The sequence below is a fragment of the Mesocricetus auratus genome, unplaced genomic scaffold (genome assembly GCF_017639785.1).
Source record: "Mesocricetus auratus isolate SY011 unplaced genomic scaffold, BCM_Maur_2.0 Super-Scaffold_4256, whole genome shotgun sequence".
NCBI lineage: Eukaryota > Metazoa > Chordata > Mammalia > Rodentia > Cricetidae > Mesocricetus > Mesocricetus auratus.
Window position 1 is genome coordinate 17,240,821 of NW_024429182.1, and position 16,730 is coordinate 17,257,550.

General features: G+C 47.4%; 1 protein-coding gene across 2 annotated transcripts; it reads right to left on the minus strand.

Moving 5' to 3' along the window:
* Window positions 1-1,206: 1,206 nt before the first annotated feature.
* Window positions 1,207-15,240, minus strand: LOC101835628 (stearoyl-CoA desaturase 2). Of its 2 annotated transcripts, none has more exons than XM_005063175.4 (6): window positions 15,074-15,240; window positions 12,976-13,259; window positions 9,693-9,823; window positions 8,292-8,497; window positions 7,014-7,246; window positions 1,207-4,774 (listed from the first exon to the last, which is right to left on the minus strand). In XM_005063175.4, the coding sequence occupies exons 2-6, from the start codon at window positions 13,250-13,252 to the stop codon at window positions 4,575-4,577; spliced, it is 1,047 nt and encodes a 348-aa protein (XP_005063232.2). In that variant the 5' UTR covers window positions 13,253-13,259; window positions 15,074-15,240; the 3' UTR covers window positions 1,207-4,574. The 2 variants fall into 2 exon arrangements, with proteins under 2 accessions (XP_005063232.2, XP_040599966.1); XM_040744032.1 differs by lacking the exon at window positions 15,074-15,240 and adding an exon at window positions 14,393-14,510.
* Window positions 15,241-16,730: the final 1,490 nt, after the last annotated feature.

Genomic DNA, 16,730 nt, shown 5'->3' on the forward strand with positions numbered 1-16,730 from the left:
TGTGTGTGTGTGAAAAGTGGAGAGCAATGTCAGGTTAGCTCCCGTAGTGTGTGTGTGTGTGTGTGTGTGTGTGTGTGTGTGTGTGTGTGTGTGTGTGAAAACTGGAGAACAATGTCAGGTTAGCTCCCGTAGTTGGGGGGTGTGTGGTTGCATAGTGTGTGTGTGTGGGTGCAGTTGAACGTTAAGATGGGCTGTTACAGAATCTTGTGCTGGGGTCCTGGGCATGCTGGGTAGTTTTATGTCAACTTGACACAAGCTAAAATCTGAGAGGAGGGAACCTGAGTTAAGAAAATGCCTCCATACTTAGAGCTGGAGAGATGGCTCAGAGGTTAAGAGCAGTGGCTATTCTTCCAGAGGTCCTGATTCAATTCCCAGCAACCACATAGTGGCTCCCAAGCATCTATAATAGAATCTGATGTCCTCTTCTGGCATGCATACATGTAGACAGAGCACTCATATCTAAAAGAATACATAGCAAAAATTAAAAACTGGGCTGTAAGCAAGCTTATAGAGCATTTCTTAGTGATTTATGGATGACAGCCCAGCCCATGGGTTCTAGAAGAAAGCAGGCTGAGCAAGCCGTGGGGAGCAAGCCAGTAAGCAGCATCCTCCATGGCCTCTGCATCGGCTCCTGCCTCCAGGTTCCTGCTGTGTCTGAGTTCCTGTCCTGACTTCCTTCAGCGATGGACTTTGTTGTAAGAAGTGTAAGCCAAATAAAACCCTTCCTCCCAGTTTGCTTTTTGGCATCACTGCATTCCAGGGCGCCCTTTGTCCCATGCCCAGGTTAGCCAGAAAGCAAAGCTGCGGTTCTAGAGACACAGGGCAGTCGCCTCACTCTCTCAAGGGCTGTCTCTGGGCGAAGCGGGGGAGGGGCAATAGAGCAAGGTTAGGCAGTCTCAGCACTTAGTGCTGCTGATGCTGTGAGACGGCACTCAGCTAGCCTGCAGCGTCCCACCAGCAGCGAGGCCATTGGAGTTTCCACTGTGTCTTCCATCGGGTGGACTCCAAATGTGAGTCTCCTGCTCCTAAGCAGCTCTACTTTGCCGTGTTTGCAGTGCCCGAGCCTTTTAGCTGATGTTGAAGGTGGACTCTGATTTCTTTCAACTGCTTTAACTAGGTGTAAGGAGACTTGCTCTTCTCATGTGATTCTCTGTAAGGTCTGGCACTGAAGAATATAGCACGCTTCTCCTAATGGAAAACTTGAGCTTAACAAACACTTCATTAATTTATTTGGGTTTGAGTTTCAACTACAAACTATGGCACCAACAATAAAAGTACAAGACATTTGTTCCTCATGCAGGCTCTATGATTAAGCTTGGCAACCGCTACAGTGGTTTATTTTTTGAACAGTTTCATCAGTTCCCATAAAACAATGCCTACTAACAGTCATTTCCGTTTCCCCCCCCCTATAGCCCATGGCTACTTTCAGTCTGTTAACTAACCCATGATTTATGAATTCAGCACATTTCTTATAAAAGGAATTATACAACATACTGACTTTTGTGTCTTTCTTCTGTACCTCAGAATGGTGTTTGTCTGGTCCATCCATGTTATGTCATCTATCAAGACCTCATTATTTTCTGTGGCTGAATGAAATGCCAGCATATGAGTTATTACATTGTTTATTCAGTTTTGGATGGATATTTGTGTTGTTTTGTGCCGGGCTTTTCCATAGTGCAGCAGTGGACATTTATGTGCATGTGTATTTGTGGATGTATGTTTTCTTCTCTTGTTTATACCAAAGAGTGGAATTACATGGTACTTCACATTTTGACTTTCTGAAGAATGGCCAGTGTGTTTCCGAAGCAGTTACGCCATCTAGGATGCCCCTCATCAATGGGTTCAAATTTCACCATATCCTTAGCAACATTTGTTTTTGCTGTTTTTTTGTTTTGTTTTGTTTTTGTTTTTTTGAGACAGAATTTCTCTGTGAGCTTTGGAGCTTGTCCTAGAACTAGCCCTATAGACCAGGCTGGCCTTGAACTCACAGGGATCTGCCTGCCTCTGCCTCCCGAGTACTGGGAGTAAAGGCATGAGTTACCTCTGCCCAGCTATTTCTGTTTTTCTTTTTTTTAAGTATTATAGTTACAGCCATTCTAGTGGGTGTCTCTGAATTGTATTACCTGAGTAGGTACTGAGATAGAGCTCCTTTCCATGTAATTATTGGCTATTTCTGTTTCTGCTTTGCAGAAATGTGAAATCAAACACTTCTGCTAGTTTAGAACTGGACTGTTTGTCTTTTTATTGCTGAGGTGTAAGGGTTCCTTTTTTATTCTGGGGCCTCGTCCTATGAGATACATGGTTTGCACACATTCTCCTTCATTCTATGCCTTGCCCTTCCTTCTGTTTTCTTTTTTGATATGGGGTCTCATTATGGAGTTGAGGCTGGCTTCAACTCTGTGGTCCTCCTACAAGACTTTCAAGAAGACAGAACATCTGGGCTGGGGAGAAGAGTGTTCAGAGAGAACACAATGTCATACCAAAGCCAAGGTTGTTCTTGCTATCTTCCAGGTGCCTGCTCCCTGGACAGCTCAGAGCTACTCATCAGCATTTGGGTTGGTCAAAGCTTATGAGAGACAAATTGTCTGGGCTAGCAATAGCTCTAGAGCAGTTTTGCAGACAAGAGTTTGTCTGGGGTCATCAAGGTGCTAGAGGCCCCAGAGATGGATGTGGAGAGGGTCTGAAGACCTGGGAAGGAGACACCTGCCTCTGTCTGCTGAAGACGAGGAACAGCTCATGGCCTTGTGTCTACAGGAGGGGAGCTGTGGGCATGCAGACCTTGGCTGCCCTGGGTACAGCTGAGGCTTCCTGTCTGGTGAGAGGAGAAAGGTCCAGGAACAGAACGGACCAGCAGGAGAACAGAGAAAGGGAGATAGAGCCAGGAAGACAGAATGATTCAGAGGTCCCTACCCTGACCCCATGACAGTCCTACGGGGCCCATGGTTCAGAGCAAGCATGGGACAAGAGGCATAACACTGCAGGTAGAGGCCTAGATTTTATCAATCCAAGAGCGATTTGGGTTAATAAAGGGACCCAGCATTGAAACTGTTTCCGTTGCACACTGAGTCCCTGCTCAGGAAGCTGACTGTCCCCTGGGTATCTTGTAGAGCATCTTTCCTGGAAGTGACTTCTGAGAAACTGTCTCCCCACACTGCTGCTCAACCTCTCCATCACTGCCTTGGAATGGAAGGAACAGGTGACATGGACACCCCCTCCACTATCTAGTCTGCATCTCCTCATGAGGCTCTCTCTAAGATAGGAACTCAGAATAACAATCAAATAATTAGGTCACCACCTGTTCTGGTCAGCCCATCTCTACTGTCTACTCCTTTCTTGCTTAGGGAGTTTACAAATCCCACAGCCACCTTCCTACCATTAGAAGTAATCCAGTATCCTAAAGATGGCAGAGCAGAGAATGAAGGAAGTTGAGCGAGCAACGTCTCCTGAACTGTTCAAAACTCTAAGAATGTCTTACTCACCCATTCTGGACACACCCTACCTGAATACCTCTTGATCTATGAAACAAGAGATCCTGTTACAACAGAAAAGCAAACCCTTTCCCAGCTGGGACCTGCTACATAAACGGTTGTTACGGATCCTTACTCTAAAGATTATTTAGATGTCAGATTTACAGCTGTGGTCCGACACTGCAAAGTTCTGGGGCTCAGGACCAGGATTCTCTCTCTCTCTCTCTCTCTCTCTCTCTCTCTCTCTCTCTCTCTCTCTCTCTCTCTCTCTCTCTCTCTCTCTCTGTGTGTGTGTTGTGTGTGCGCGCACACGCGTGCGCGTGTGCACATGTGTGTGCTTGAGAAGCAGCTGAGTTTGGTCACAGAAAGATTTCCTTGTAACTCATTTCATGTAACTCCATGCCTGCTTAAGAATCATACCTCGCATAGTAACTCTTTCCCATTATAATCTGCCTGCTTTGCAAGCCCTGTCAAAGTTCTTATGCTCTCCCATTTAGCAGACCATAAGTTCATGACAGTTAAGACATCCTATCCAGAATTTGTTGCATCTCTAGATTAATCTGCCTACTGTAAAGTACAGGGCACTTCAGTAAGGGTTTTCTGAGGCAAAGACTTTACCCCTGGACTATCCAAAGGATGATGAACAAGAGAGGACTTACGAGTGACACTGTTAGAGACGACGGAGATACAGACCAAGGGTGGGTGAAAGGTAAGTGTACCAGCTCAGCATCATAGAGAAGAGGCATTACCTTCCCATACTTGAGCATGTGAGTGCTGTACACAGCAGGGCGGTGGTGGCGCACACCTTGGGTCTCAGCACTCGGGAGGCAGAGGCAGGTGCTCTCTGAGTTCAAGTGTGGATTCCGGGACAGCTGAGACAGGGCTTCTCTGTGTCGCTCCGGTTGTCTTGCAACTCACTCTGTAAACCAAGCAGACCTTGAACTCACAGACATCCACCTGCCTCTGCCTCCTGAGTGCTGAGATCACCGTCATACCCCCTCCCCCCACTGCCCGTGTGCTAAGTCATCTTTAGCATCCTTGTAGCATTGCTTTATAGTTATCAGCAGAGCACTGAACTTCTGCCCAGGTGACATTTGTAACAGGAACTCAGCCACTCTTATGGCTCCCATCTCCAGTTCTCTTAATCCTGGCCAAGACAGCGGCCTTAGACACTCTCTTCCGGTCATACGCCAGGCCCAGGGCAGCCATGCAGTCGATGAAGAATGTGGTGAAGTTGATGTGCCAGCGGTACTCACTGGCAGAGTAGTCATAGGGGAAGGCGTGGTGGTAGTTGTGGAAGCCCTCGCCTGGAACAGAAGCAAGGAGAGCAGTTAGGGGGCTCGGCCATTGCTGCTGCCTCCTCTTTGCACATCTCGTACCTACAAGGTACCTTGAACCTCAGAGAACTATGCCGCCATTAACTGAATAGATGTCTCTGGTGTCTTCTATCTGGAAGAAATAAAGTGAGCTCAGAGACATCTTAAATCTATAGCGGGATCTTACTGATGGTGTATCGGGTTTTTTGGGGAAGGGTGTTTCTCTTGTGATAACTGGATGAAGGAAGATGATTCTATTGGGAAAATGACTCACCTTGGAAAAAGCCAGAGCAAACATGAATACTGAACCAAGACCCCCCGGGTTCTGTGTCTGGTGGGGAGGGGAGGAATGTATGAAAAGTAAGCGAGCTCATGCTTCCCCATGCTATTGTGTTTCCTTTGTGGGAGGTTCCGACAGAAAAGGCAGCAGTCAAAAGTCAAAGGAAGGGAGGCCAAGGACCAGAGTTCCCCAGGCTCCAGGCAGTTCCCAGGAGGCTGCTCTCATCTTTGATCTTAGGTGAGGAAGATACTAATAGTTCAGAGCCACCCTGAAAATGCTTAGAGATTCCTTCCAACTGTAGATATTCTGGGAACTCTTGGGATGCGCATTCACTTTGAAAAGAAAATTCACATTTTTAGATGCAGGATAATTACTGTGGCGGACCTGACTGATTCCCACTGAAGTCACCTAAATAGCATAAAGAACAACTAAGGAGAGAGTTGGAAATTGATTATCTCCAGATAGATTAGGGGCAATATGAAAAATAAGCAGATAAAAGGCTTTTGGACCCAGAAACGCTCTAACCAGGGCTCCTAGTGGTTATGGATCCTATCTGCCCGCAGTGTTGCCCACAGTGTAAACTTGACCGGTGAAGAGCCACTGGCTAAGGCTGAGAACAAAGGATTGTAAGTTCTGTATTCAAGGCTCTGAGTGTTAGATTTAAAACAGAATGAGGCAAGGCTTATGTGTAGCAACTGGGACATCAAAAAAGAAATCTTCAGAGATCAACTTTCTTAGATAACTTGAGCATAGGACAGTGGGGGAGGTAATTCAAGAAACAGACAGACAGACAGACAGACAAACAATGCTAGCATGGCAGGAAACAGCTGGAGAAGAACCAGGGTGAGGCAGGCAAACAAAAGAGAAAAATACAGGTAAGACGCGATGGTGGGGTAAAGAAAAAGGCGGGCAGCCACTCTGATCAACCAGTCATGAGGACATGAATTGAAGAAGCTCACGCCACTTCTGGTCACAGAACAGAACACATCTCAGGCCACATTATTCTATGAAAATCTAATTGTAGAGTGAAAGTTGTTCATTTCAGGCAGATCAAAGTAAAAGCGTGTTCAGAGGGAGAAGCTGGAAAACTCGGGCAGGAAGATGAAAATATAATCAGAGTGGTGCACTTGAGGCCGAGTGAACTAAGTCAGAATGACTCTCTGCCTTTCACATCGCATGAGTAAATGCGATGTCTACCCTATTGGCCCCAATGTTCTAGTTACTCATTTCCTAACCCAAGTGAGATCCTGGCCAACCAGAGGTGACAGGAGAATGGCAAACTTAAAAAGGGCTTAATGTAGGCTGGGCTCAGTGGCTCACACCTTCAGTCCCAGCTCTTAGGAGGCTTGCACAAGTGAATCTCTGTGAATTCAAGGCCAGTTTGGTCTATATAGCAAATTCCAGGACATCCAGGGTTACATAGCGAGACCCTGTTTAAGAAGTGACTTGATTCACAAGGCATTTGGAGACCGTTTTGGAACCTGTAGCTTTTCACCATTTCTTTTTTATAGTAGGCATGTTGCCTGACTTCCATATGTGTTTCTGTATAATACCTAGTTGGTTTAGCTTTTAGTTGTTCTTTATTTTTGAGACAGGGTCTCACTAGGCATCCCTGACTGGCCTGCAACTTCCTCTGTAGACCGGACTGGCTTTGTACTCAGCCAATAAACTTTAGTTTTAGATAGAAGAACTGAGACACGAATTATCACTAAAAATAAATTTAGGAGCCACATGTGATAGCTCATACTTGCAACCCCAGCATTTTGGAGGCTGAGGCAGGCATACTGTTACGACTTTGAAACCAGCCTGGGCTACAGAGTGGGTTCCAGGACAGTCTGAGTTACAGTGTAAGATCCTGACTTAAACAAATCTTATCTGGTCTTTCAGATAGCAGAAAATCTTAAGTAGTAGACCAATTGGATGTGATCATGCTGTAGACAGTTGACTTACCCAGAGCTCCCATTGAAGTTAGCATATTCTCTCGGGCTCTAATGTTCTTGTCGTAGGGGCGATACCCATAGAGATGGGCGGCACTGTTCACCATCCAGGTGGCATTGAGCGCCAAGGCATACCTCAGTAACGTGGCAACACACAAGCTGTGTGGGAAAGTTTCACCCCAGCAGTACCAGGGCACCAGTGTGGGCAGGATGAAACACATCAGCAAGATGCCGGGCTTGTAGTACCTACGTGGAGAGATCACACACTGAGTACGGAGAAGTCTCTCTTTTTTTTAAAGATCTAGTTATTTTATGTATATGAGCGCTCTATCTGCACCTATGGCTTTTATACCGGAAGACTGCATCAGATCCCACTATAGATGGTTGTGAGTCACCCTGTGGGAGCTGGGAATAGAACTCAGGACTCTGGAAGAGCAGCCAGTGCTCTTAACCGCTGAGCCATCTCTCCAGCCCTAAGAGGTCTCTCCTACACACACTGGAAGCATCCACTCCTACAGTGGGCCTGTCCTTTTCCTCCTACCACTATGAGTATGGAGGAGGGGTGAGGGCAGAGACCATCAGAAGAGAATGGGGTAGGTAATATGCTGAACACAGGTCTTATATACATTTTAAATGAGACAATTTGGACACATTTAATGACTTTCCTAGGATCACAACACTAGAAACCAGGGTGTCAAGTATAGGACTACCTGTCTCCTGAAGGAAATCCATTTTTCGTTTCTTCAGGAGGACAAAACTTGTTAGTCAGGTCAAATACCAATCTCATCAGTTAAGATCTGATGCCTGGGTTCTTGTCCATCTACCTTTAGGTTCCTCTGTACCCACTCAGACAGGGTTTCTCTGTGTAGCTTTGGCTATCCTGGAAGACCTCTGTAGACCAGGCTGGCCTCAAACTCACAGAGATCCCCCTGCCTCTGCCTCCGAAGTGCTGGGATTAATATTCTGCATATTTTGCCTTGCATCATGATTATTTCATACTTGCCTTGTCTCTCAACCTCAATAGGATAGAAATTCCTTGAAGAAAAAGACTTTTATGTCTATGCCTATCTAGATAGATCAGTGATAGATCAAATTGCATTTAAATTGTGTTCATGAAAATTGCTTAAAGGGTGTGGAACTGAACAAGATTGTAAAGTATTGTTATGGCCCCTGAGCAATTAATATTGGTCTTAAACATGCAATCTCTCAGCTTTAATTTACACATTATATAAGGATAAAGGTAGAGTCTCTAAGGCCCAGGTGTCCTGGGCTCTATGCTCCCTTCACTCACCGCCTCTGGAACATGACCAGCTTCTCGGCTTTTAGGTCAGACATGTCCAGTTTTCTGCCCTTCTCTTTGACAGCCGGGTGTTTGCGCACAAGCAGCCAGCCCACGTGAGAGAAGAAAAAGCCACGGCGGGAATCGTGAGGGTCAGCGTGCGTTTCTGTGAACTTGTGGTGGGCGCGGTGGTCTCGGGCCCATTCATACACGTCATTCTGGAAGGACAGGAAAGAGGACCCCAGTATTAAGACGAGAAGCCCTCCTGGGGGAATGCAAGGGCCTGGAGCTCTCAGTCCAGCTCACAGAGTCCCAGAACTCTGACTACTAAGGGGGCCTGGGGAAGCACCCTCTCTAGCACACTTGCCCCCGAAGCTTATGTAGACAAAAAACTTATAGGCTCAGACTCAGGAAATGGTGCGGTTGCTTCCTGAGATTGCACAGTAGGAAGAAGGCAGGTGGACCAAAGCCCTCAATTTTGTTAGGAAAGAACAGCAGTTCTAGCAAAGAATGTCGGACAGGATCCTAATGGATGACCTAGTCCTTGGAGATGGGGAACAAGAAGCAGGCAGCCTTGGGGCCTGGAGTGTTGGTCTGTGAATACAGATGGGGAAAGCTCTATTTTGATACTTTCACAATGATAGGTTACTCAACTAGTAGCAAGACCAGTATGTAAATTACGAGCTTGGGCACATTTCCTAAGGACCTCTTATGTGGGACTCTTTCTAACCCTTTAATTATGCGCCAATAATATCAGCCTTTTCCCTTTCCTCCACAGACAACAGGGAAGTTCAGGGTGTAAACTCCAGGGAAGAGATGATTACACACATAGGTTGAAAGCCTCCAATATACCATGCAAGAAAATTAATTTTGTGCCCTGTTTTCTTCTTATCCCACGACGAGCCCCACACTGACACTGATGCCCTCCTCCACAGATGACAAGCTCTCTGGTGCCAGTTGCTATAACCTAATACCAGTAAGACTCCCTTCTCTAATTCCCTTCCTTCCGTGTTATATATGAATGCCTCAAACAGCCTCAGTAGCCAACATGGCAGCCACAGGTGGGATACCAACATTGGTCTGTGAAACTACTTATTAACACAATTTCATCATCTGAAATGAGGGATAATGACAGTGCCCATCTCTGCAGACACCCTGAAGACTTAATGAATGCATCTATGCCACAGGGCAAAGAAAACTAGAGACCCTTTCCTTCTGTCTCCCTGCCCAGCGACTGGCAAGTAACGCATGCTCTGTGGCCCTCAGAACTAAGCACCCACTTTAGTTGGCCACAGAAGACCGGGGGAGGTGATGGCTGCCCTGCTGGATCCTCTCAGGGCACTGATTCCCTCTGGTCTGCCCTGGACTGTCAGGAGAAGTGACACACGGAGCTGAGCAGGACCAGACACTCACCTGGAAAGCCATGGTGTTGGCGATGATGAGGAAGAGCCGCAGCGGCAGCCGAGCTTTGTAGGTTCGGTGGCTCCACAGGCGGTGGGCCCCGGCCGTGATGCCCATGCCAGTAAATACATATGACACACACGCTGTGGGAAAAGACAGGGGAGGTCACCAACAGGAAAGTTCATCTGCTAAAAATGCTAGGTAGGTAGGACACTTTCCAAAGCTCCATTGTGTCTCTGTAAGACTTGGAATGGGGAATCTGTTTTCTCATGAATCCCAGGGATGTCAGTAGAAGCAGGACCCTTTGACACTAAAGCAACAGACATGAGACATGTGCAAACATATGGACACATGGGCGGGTCATTCATGACTTGTGCAGCTCTCTGAACAAAGGGGGAGTCAAGCCTTCGTTGATTAGCTGAAGTGGCAGCACGTGGGCAGAGAGACCTGTCACCTTTCTGCAGAGCTTTAGGTCCATAAGCTGGGGTAGTTGCCTAAGTAACACGAAGGAGGGTCTACGCAAGCATGCCATGCTTACAGCGGGTAACCAGCTGAAGGTCTATGAGTTCATTTGCCTCTGTCCTTTGGGGTGTTTCTAACTGTCTCTGAGGCCAAAACTCATTGACCACTTGAAGAGAATACCAGCCCTTCACTGACTGTCCATCCAGAAATGGAGATGAGCTACGGAGGCCCAGGCAGGTACCGAGGAGTTAGGTCAGGGAATAGAGACCCAGTCATTGTCCTTGTACAGGGGCATTATACCAGGTCTTGTGTCCTTTGCTTTTCGGCTATCTTTCTCTAAGATAGCTGCAATGCTAAGGACCACAAATATGGGTGTTTATGAGCCTGCTCAACCTGCTGAATTAGAAGAAACCCAAGTAGCAAGGGACACACATGCAATGTGAAACTGGGACTACATAGCAGTCAGTACTATAGCATGCCATTACTGTAGTAGAAGCTTGGCTAGATCTGGGACAGCCAGCCCTGTATACAGTCACATCTGCAAAGAGGCTCAAGCTTCGCCAAGCATATTACTATTCTTTTTATTATTTTTTATTTTCGAGACAGGGTTTCTCTGTATTGTTTTGGACTCTGTCCTGGAACTCGCTCTGTAGATCAGGCTGACCTCAAACTTACAGAGATCTGCCTGCCTCTGCCTCTCGAGTGCTGGGGTTAAAGACATGTGCCACCACTGCCCAGCTGGATATTACTATTCTTATATTCACTGTGCACCTTAAATGGGTCAGGTGCTGCTAACGCCACATCACAGTTGAGGAAATAAACGAAGTGGCATGATCTTCTAGTCTGACAAGACTGGCAAAGTGGAAACATGGATTGCAGCTATGGTTTCTGGCAGCAATCCATTCTGGCTCCAGCTGTGGCATGACCTTCCAGATGACAGAGCCTACCAGTGTTGTCATGCCTCACCGACCTCAAAGACTACAGCTCAAGAGGCATTGTGTAATCCATGCCAGGGAAGGGGACACTGAGTGTAGCCATCTGTTCCTCTGATTGGTGACACTAACATAAAAGCTGGGATCTTGGTAAGAACTAGGCACCATACTCTAAGGGCCAGCTGGAAATAGTAGGTCCTCAAAGGCTACAGAACTTCAAGGCTGGAGATCCCACACATTGTATAAACGGTCCTATGTCCTTTGGAAGCCAGAAATAACAGATTACTGATGAAAAGATGGCAAAAAAGAGAGCAAACAGAACCTTGGCTTTGGGGTGTCACTCCACTTCCTGCATTAGCAACTGAGGCCTGCCAGACAGACAGTTTGGTCAGTCTCAGAATTGAACTGAATGAGGGAGGGTTCAAGGTGGAAGGGAACTAGCAGGGGCCAAAGCTAGTTGAGCCGTCCTTCCTAGGGAGGAGGAAGAAAGGAGGTCCATAGTCTGTGGGGGAATGTTACCATGTTCTGGGCCTATTATGCTGCAGTTCAAGTTTGGGGTTCTCAGAGGAAGAAGAGGACAGACACCACCCAGCACCTCAGCAGGACCACAATCTTTGACCTACAGATGTGACATCAGGCCTGCTTTATATGGGAGTGTGACACTATGTGCTGAAACAAACTGAAAGTGTGCTCCAGGCCACTTGAGGAAGGAAGTGTTCCCAGATGCATTGACCTGAGAGACCTGGAAATTTTCCAAAATGAAGCTACAGAGTTCAGCTTTCACCACTTATAAGTCCTAAGGGGACTGGACCAAATGCAGCTAACATCTGGCCAACTAGCCTCTTTCTGCCACTACCCTTCAAGAGAAAGTTCCCAGAAAGTACCCACACCTGACACTGCCCTAGACAACCTCTTCCCAAAGAGAACTTGCCAGAGCAGCAAGTGCTCCTGCATCTATCCAGGTCCTGCTCACTCTCCCTGTTCAGGGTTCAGGGGTCACAAGGGAAACCATCTGCAAAGCATATCTGTAGACATCAGGGTCAGCACTGCCGTCATCCCACGCCCATGAATCCCCAAGGACCTGAGCCAAGGCAGACCAGGGACACACTGTCTTTCTCAGTACAGCAGCCTGAAGGTTGGGCTACTCAAGGGTTATAATGTCTGCTCAAGAACTATGTGTTGGAGACAGGGAAGACATGTTAGACGGTGCAGCATCCACAGCACTGGAAGAATTGAGATGAGCAGCATCAGGCTGGATGGGGAATGGGACATCAGACACTTCTGCAATCTTGTTTCATTGTGAGGACATCCTGGCCAGCATGTGCTGCACCCTGGAGACCTACATGGAATAGGGGAGCCTTACACCTGTGTACCTAAATTGCTTGGGAGCCCATTTCATCTTCCTCCCAGGCAAACCAGCCTCATCTGGACAGAGGGTAGGGTCCAAATAGTTGTCTGGATGACTCTTTTCTGCTTTCTCCTGTACAGTCTTCCTTTGCTTTGTGCTGACTGGGTTCAAAGCGCAGTTCATGAAGCCCCTGGACCAGTACCTAGGGAGGGCCTACTTCTCTTGTGGCAGGCAGGGACAGGACAGGCAGACAAGCAAGGGACTCATACAGAAAAACTTGTTCAAGGACAGTTGCTGCTTTGTCTCATGTCTGTTCCTCCCAGCCACCATGCGCATGGGCTCAGCACCTATGTTAAGGGAGTCCCAGAACTGACACTCTTGCATTCCAATCCAACGATGCTCTTTTTCCAGCCCAGCCAATCCCTCGGAAACCAAAGGGAAAAGGATGAAACATCCCATACAGAACACGGCTGCTGACCTGGGACAGAGTGGACCTCATTAAGAAAAAGGGAGAGACCAAGAGCACTGGCCCAAGACGAGGGGAGCTGCTCACCGAAGAGCCAGGTGTAGACCTTGCAGGACGGAACCAGTGTGATCCCATACAGGGCCCCCAAGTGCAGCAGCACCATGAGGATGATGTTCCTCCAGACGTACTCCAGCTTGGGCGGGGGGCCCTCCTCATCCTGGTAGCTGGGGTCGTATATATCTTCTTTCATTTCAGGGCGGATGTCTTCTCCCCATTGTTGGAGAACCTTTTCTAATCTCTCCCCTTCGTTCTTTGGCCCCGCAAAGAGAGGCTTTGTGATGGTGGTGGTGGTCGTGGTGGTCATGTAGGAGCTGTACAAGAAGGAGTGGAAAGTGAGTAGAACATTGCCCGAGGGAAACCTGTGTTCTTCAGTGTAGGACAGGGAGGAATGGAATACAAGAGCAGGCAGGGCCCCGTGCCCAGGGAAAGTAGGGTTCGCTGGAAGGGAAGTCCCATCAGACTATGAACCCAGGAAGAATGCAATACAAGAGCAGGCAGGGCCCCGTGCCCAGGGAAAGTAGGGTTCGCTGGAAGGGAAGACCCATCAAACTATGAACCCAGCTAAGAACAGATTGCACAGTGAAAATGACTTCTTGATACAACTTAGTCATGGAACTAGAAAGCAGAGCAAGTAGCTGCGTTTACATGATTCAAGGAACTCTCATTGCTTCGTTTTTTAGATGAGGCCTTGTATTATCTGACCTGCATCTCAGAATCCCACCATCCCAGCCTCCTGAGTATTGGGATTTCAGATGAGTGCCACTGGGCCCTGAACCAATATTTATGATAGATTCCAGATCTGTCATATAATAACTGAGGCCGGGAGTGGTTGGCTGTACCTGTAATCTCTGCACTATGAAGCCAGAGGCAGGATGATCGGGATCTCACAGCCAGGATGGCCTATAAGAAGCACCTGGCCAACCTGAACAAAACCCAACTTAGGAAATGAATAGCTTTCCCTTCCATGAGCAGTTAAAAACTTGCTCACAATGAGTTAATTAGGCAAATGCAGGCTAGAAAAAATTTATAAATGAACTTTTAAATCTTCTGAATTATCTTTCCTCTAATGCAAAATCTCAAAGTTGTGTTATACTAAACTTATTTTGATGGAAATGTGGCTATAGAACGTAAAACTATGCTTCCATTGTGGAATGCTCCTTTACACTGTGTGATGATGCGTCACCGTGGTTGTTTTAGTAAGGAGTTGCATGGCAATAAGTGGGCAGTAAGAGATTAGAGGGGACTTCTGGGGACAGAGAGCACTTAGGGAGGAAGGCAGGCAGAAGCAGAGAAAGGAGTGTGAGCAGACAGAGAGATGAAGTGGCAAGCCACGTGACAGAATGTAGATTAAAATAAATGAGTTAATTTAAGTCATAAGCTCTAGTGGGAAAGGGTAAGCTACGGTGGACCTTCCAAAATTAACAATAAGTCTCCGCGTCATTACCTGGGAGCTGGCGGGAGGGACAGAGGAAGACTTGCTACAGGCTTCACAGCATGCTTGTCATGAGAGTGAATCCTTCGTCTTTGTTTTCTGCTTATGGATCCCAAATATTTCCAGATGTGTCTATTTCAATGTCGTCCCACCCAATCACGAAGAATGAGAACTACTCAGGTCCTGAAGCCCCCAAGCTAGAGCTAGATGACTCTCCCCTGCCTGAAGTGTGGGTCACACACAGTATTCACCAAAACATTTCCCACAGAAGCAGACATTCTGATTATACAGCCAAACAAAAAGGCTTTTTGTTTGTGTTGTGAACAGCCGTCCTCAAAGCCATCGGAACGAAACTCCTTATCGCAATGAAACTCTTGGTCCTATCTCCTTGGCATACCACCTCTTTTACTTCACAGGCTTGGTGTACAATTAACATTTGAATCAAATTTGATCTATCCTATCAAACCCAAATATTCCCATGACCGTTGGTATATGTGACCTTGGGTGATTTGGCCCATAGGGACCTGAGCTCAGCAGCATGTCAAGTCTGGCTGTGAGCATACGCTCAGTTACCTACTAGTTTACTTGGGGGTCCCATGTTATCTAAGCCTATGTGAATAACAGGGAGTCACTGCATAGAAAAGCCCCTCCTCTTTTTGCAAGTATTCTGGCCCTCAGATGCCCAGAACTCACCAGCGCTTAGACCACAGAGTAGAATTCCAGGACTGAAGCTGGATTTCCGCTTCAGAGTGTGGGCTGTGCAGCAAGTCCGGTGCTAAACTCGGAACCTGTCCTGTGTCGTATATACACAGGGGCTGTCCAGGTTCAGCTACACTGTGCAGGCTGTTGCCCAGAGCTGCTTATTTAAACGCACTGGATGGCCAAGTCCTTTGTTTCCTCATACACCTTTATCCCCTGCCAAAAGGGGCAAGGTGTGCGGAGGCAGCTGGCCTACATAGCCGCAGGCAGAGATGAGGGTGGAAGAATGCAGGGAACAAAAAACCCAGGCACCGGCCAAAGCCCAGCGATATGATGTTGCGTTCGTCATCACATGTGATCGGAACACACTATGTCACCAAATCCTGCCCTTGTCTTTTCCCTCAAGAAAATGTGAAGTGGGTTTGAAGAGATGGCTCAGTGATTGAGAGCATTGGCTGCTCTTCCAAAGGTGCCAGGTTCAATTCCCAACACCCACATGGCGGCTCACAACCGTCTGTAACTCCGGTTCCAAAGGACTCTACGCCCTCTTCTGGCCTCAGAAGACACCAGGCACTCAAGGGGTGCCCAGGCGTACATATAGGCAAAACACCCATACACATAAAATAGAACGAAATGGCTTTTAGAAAGAAGTTAATACATTTCGCAAGCCTGGCCTCCTCATTGGTCTCATTAGTCAAGACTATTTGATGTTACCTTACCCAACCATTGTCACTGGCTCAGTTTCATCTTTTGTCCTCTAGGCTGAGAACTTTTTTCTCTCCTTCCCTTTTTTTCCTCCTCCTTGTCTCCTTCCACTGACCACTGGGCTTCTCCTGTGGGCATGGGAACACTTCAGAGATTTTGTTTGAGAAAACAGTATCTAGTTCAGCAATACAAGCCCTAGGAAACCCTGGCTCATGGTGAATAGTTGGCCAATGGGGACATTACACAGGGGAGAATGAGAAAGCCATGGTGGCAGTGACCACTCACAGCTCCCCCAGCCTAGCTGTTCTCCCAGGAACACGAAAGGGAAGAAATGGCAATGATTTTTCAACCAAGGGGTCAGTTGTAGCCCTCACGTGTAGAGGAAAGCTCCTAGCTCAGGGAAAAAATAATGGCACTGACCTTCTCACCAACTCTGAATGCTATCCAACCCTGCAGCGACACACACACACACACACACACACACACACACACGCACGCACACACACACGCACGCAAGCAAGCATGCACGCCCTATACTTAGTTAATGGGCAGGCTCTGCAGTGTAAGGGACTTTCTGCCAGGGCGTTGGTTCCCCTGGGTCCACTACCTATGACTATGCCCTCAGAACATACTGGGACTTTTTTGTTTGGTTAGTTTTGCTTTTCGTGACAGGGTTTCTCTGTGAAGCTCTGGTGTCCTGAAGACCAGACTGGCCTCGAATTTACAGATCCACATACCCCTACCTACTGAGTGCTGGGATTAAAGGCGCATGCCACCACACCTTGATGCCCTCTGTAGAATTTTGAGGTGTTTTTGTGTAAAAGAGGCAGGAAGCACAGACAGGAGTTTATACCTAGCAGCGGACTGAAGGAGGCAGGCTATGGAATAAGAACAGAGAGCAGATACTGAGCGATCTCTGTGAGAGTCATTGTGTTGAAGCCTCACC

Excerpts from the sequence above, each read along its gene's own strand:
- LOC101835628 (XM_005063175.4), bottom strand. The coding sequence starts at position 13,252 with ATGACCACCACGACCACCACCACCATCACAAAGCCTCTCTTTGCGGGG. Across the intron at positions 8,498-9,692 it reads CCAACACCATGGCTTTCCAG|AATGACGTGTATGAATGGGC; the intron begins GTGAGTGTCTGG and ends CTGTCCTTCCAG. Across the intron at positions 4,775-7,013 it reads AACTTCAATGGGAGCTCTGG|GCGAGGGCTTCCACAACTAC; the intron begins GTAAGTCAACTG and ends CTTCTGTTCCAG.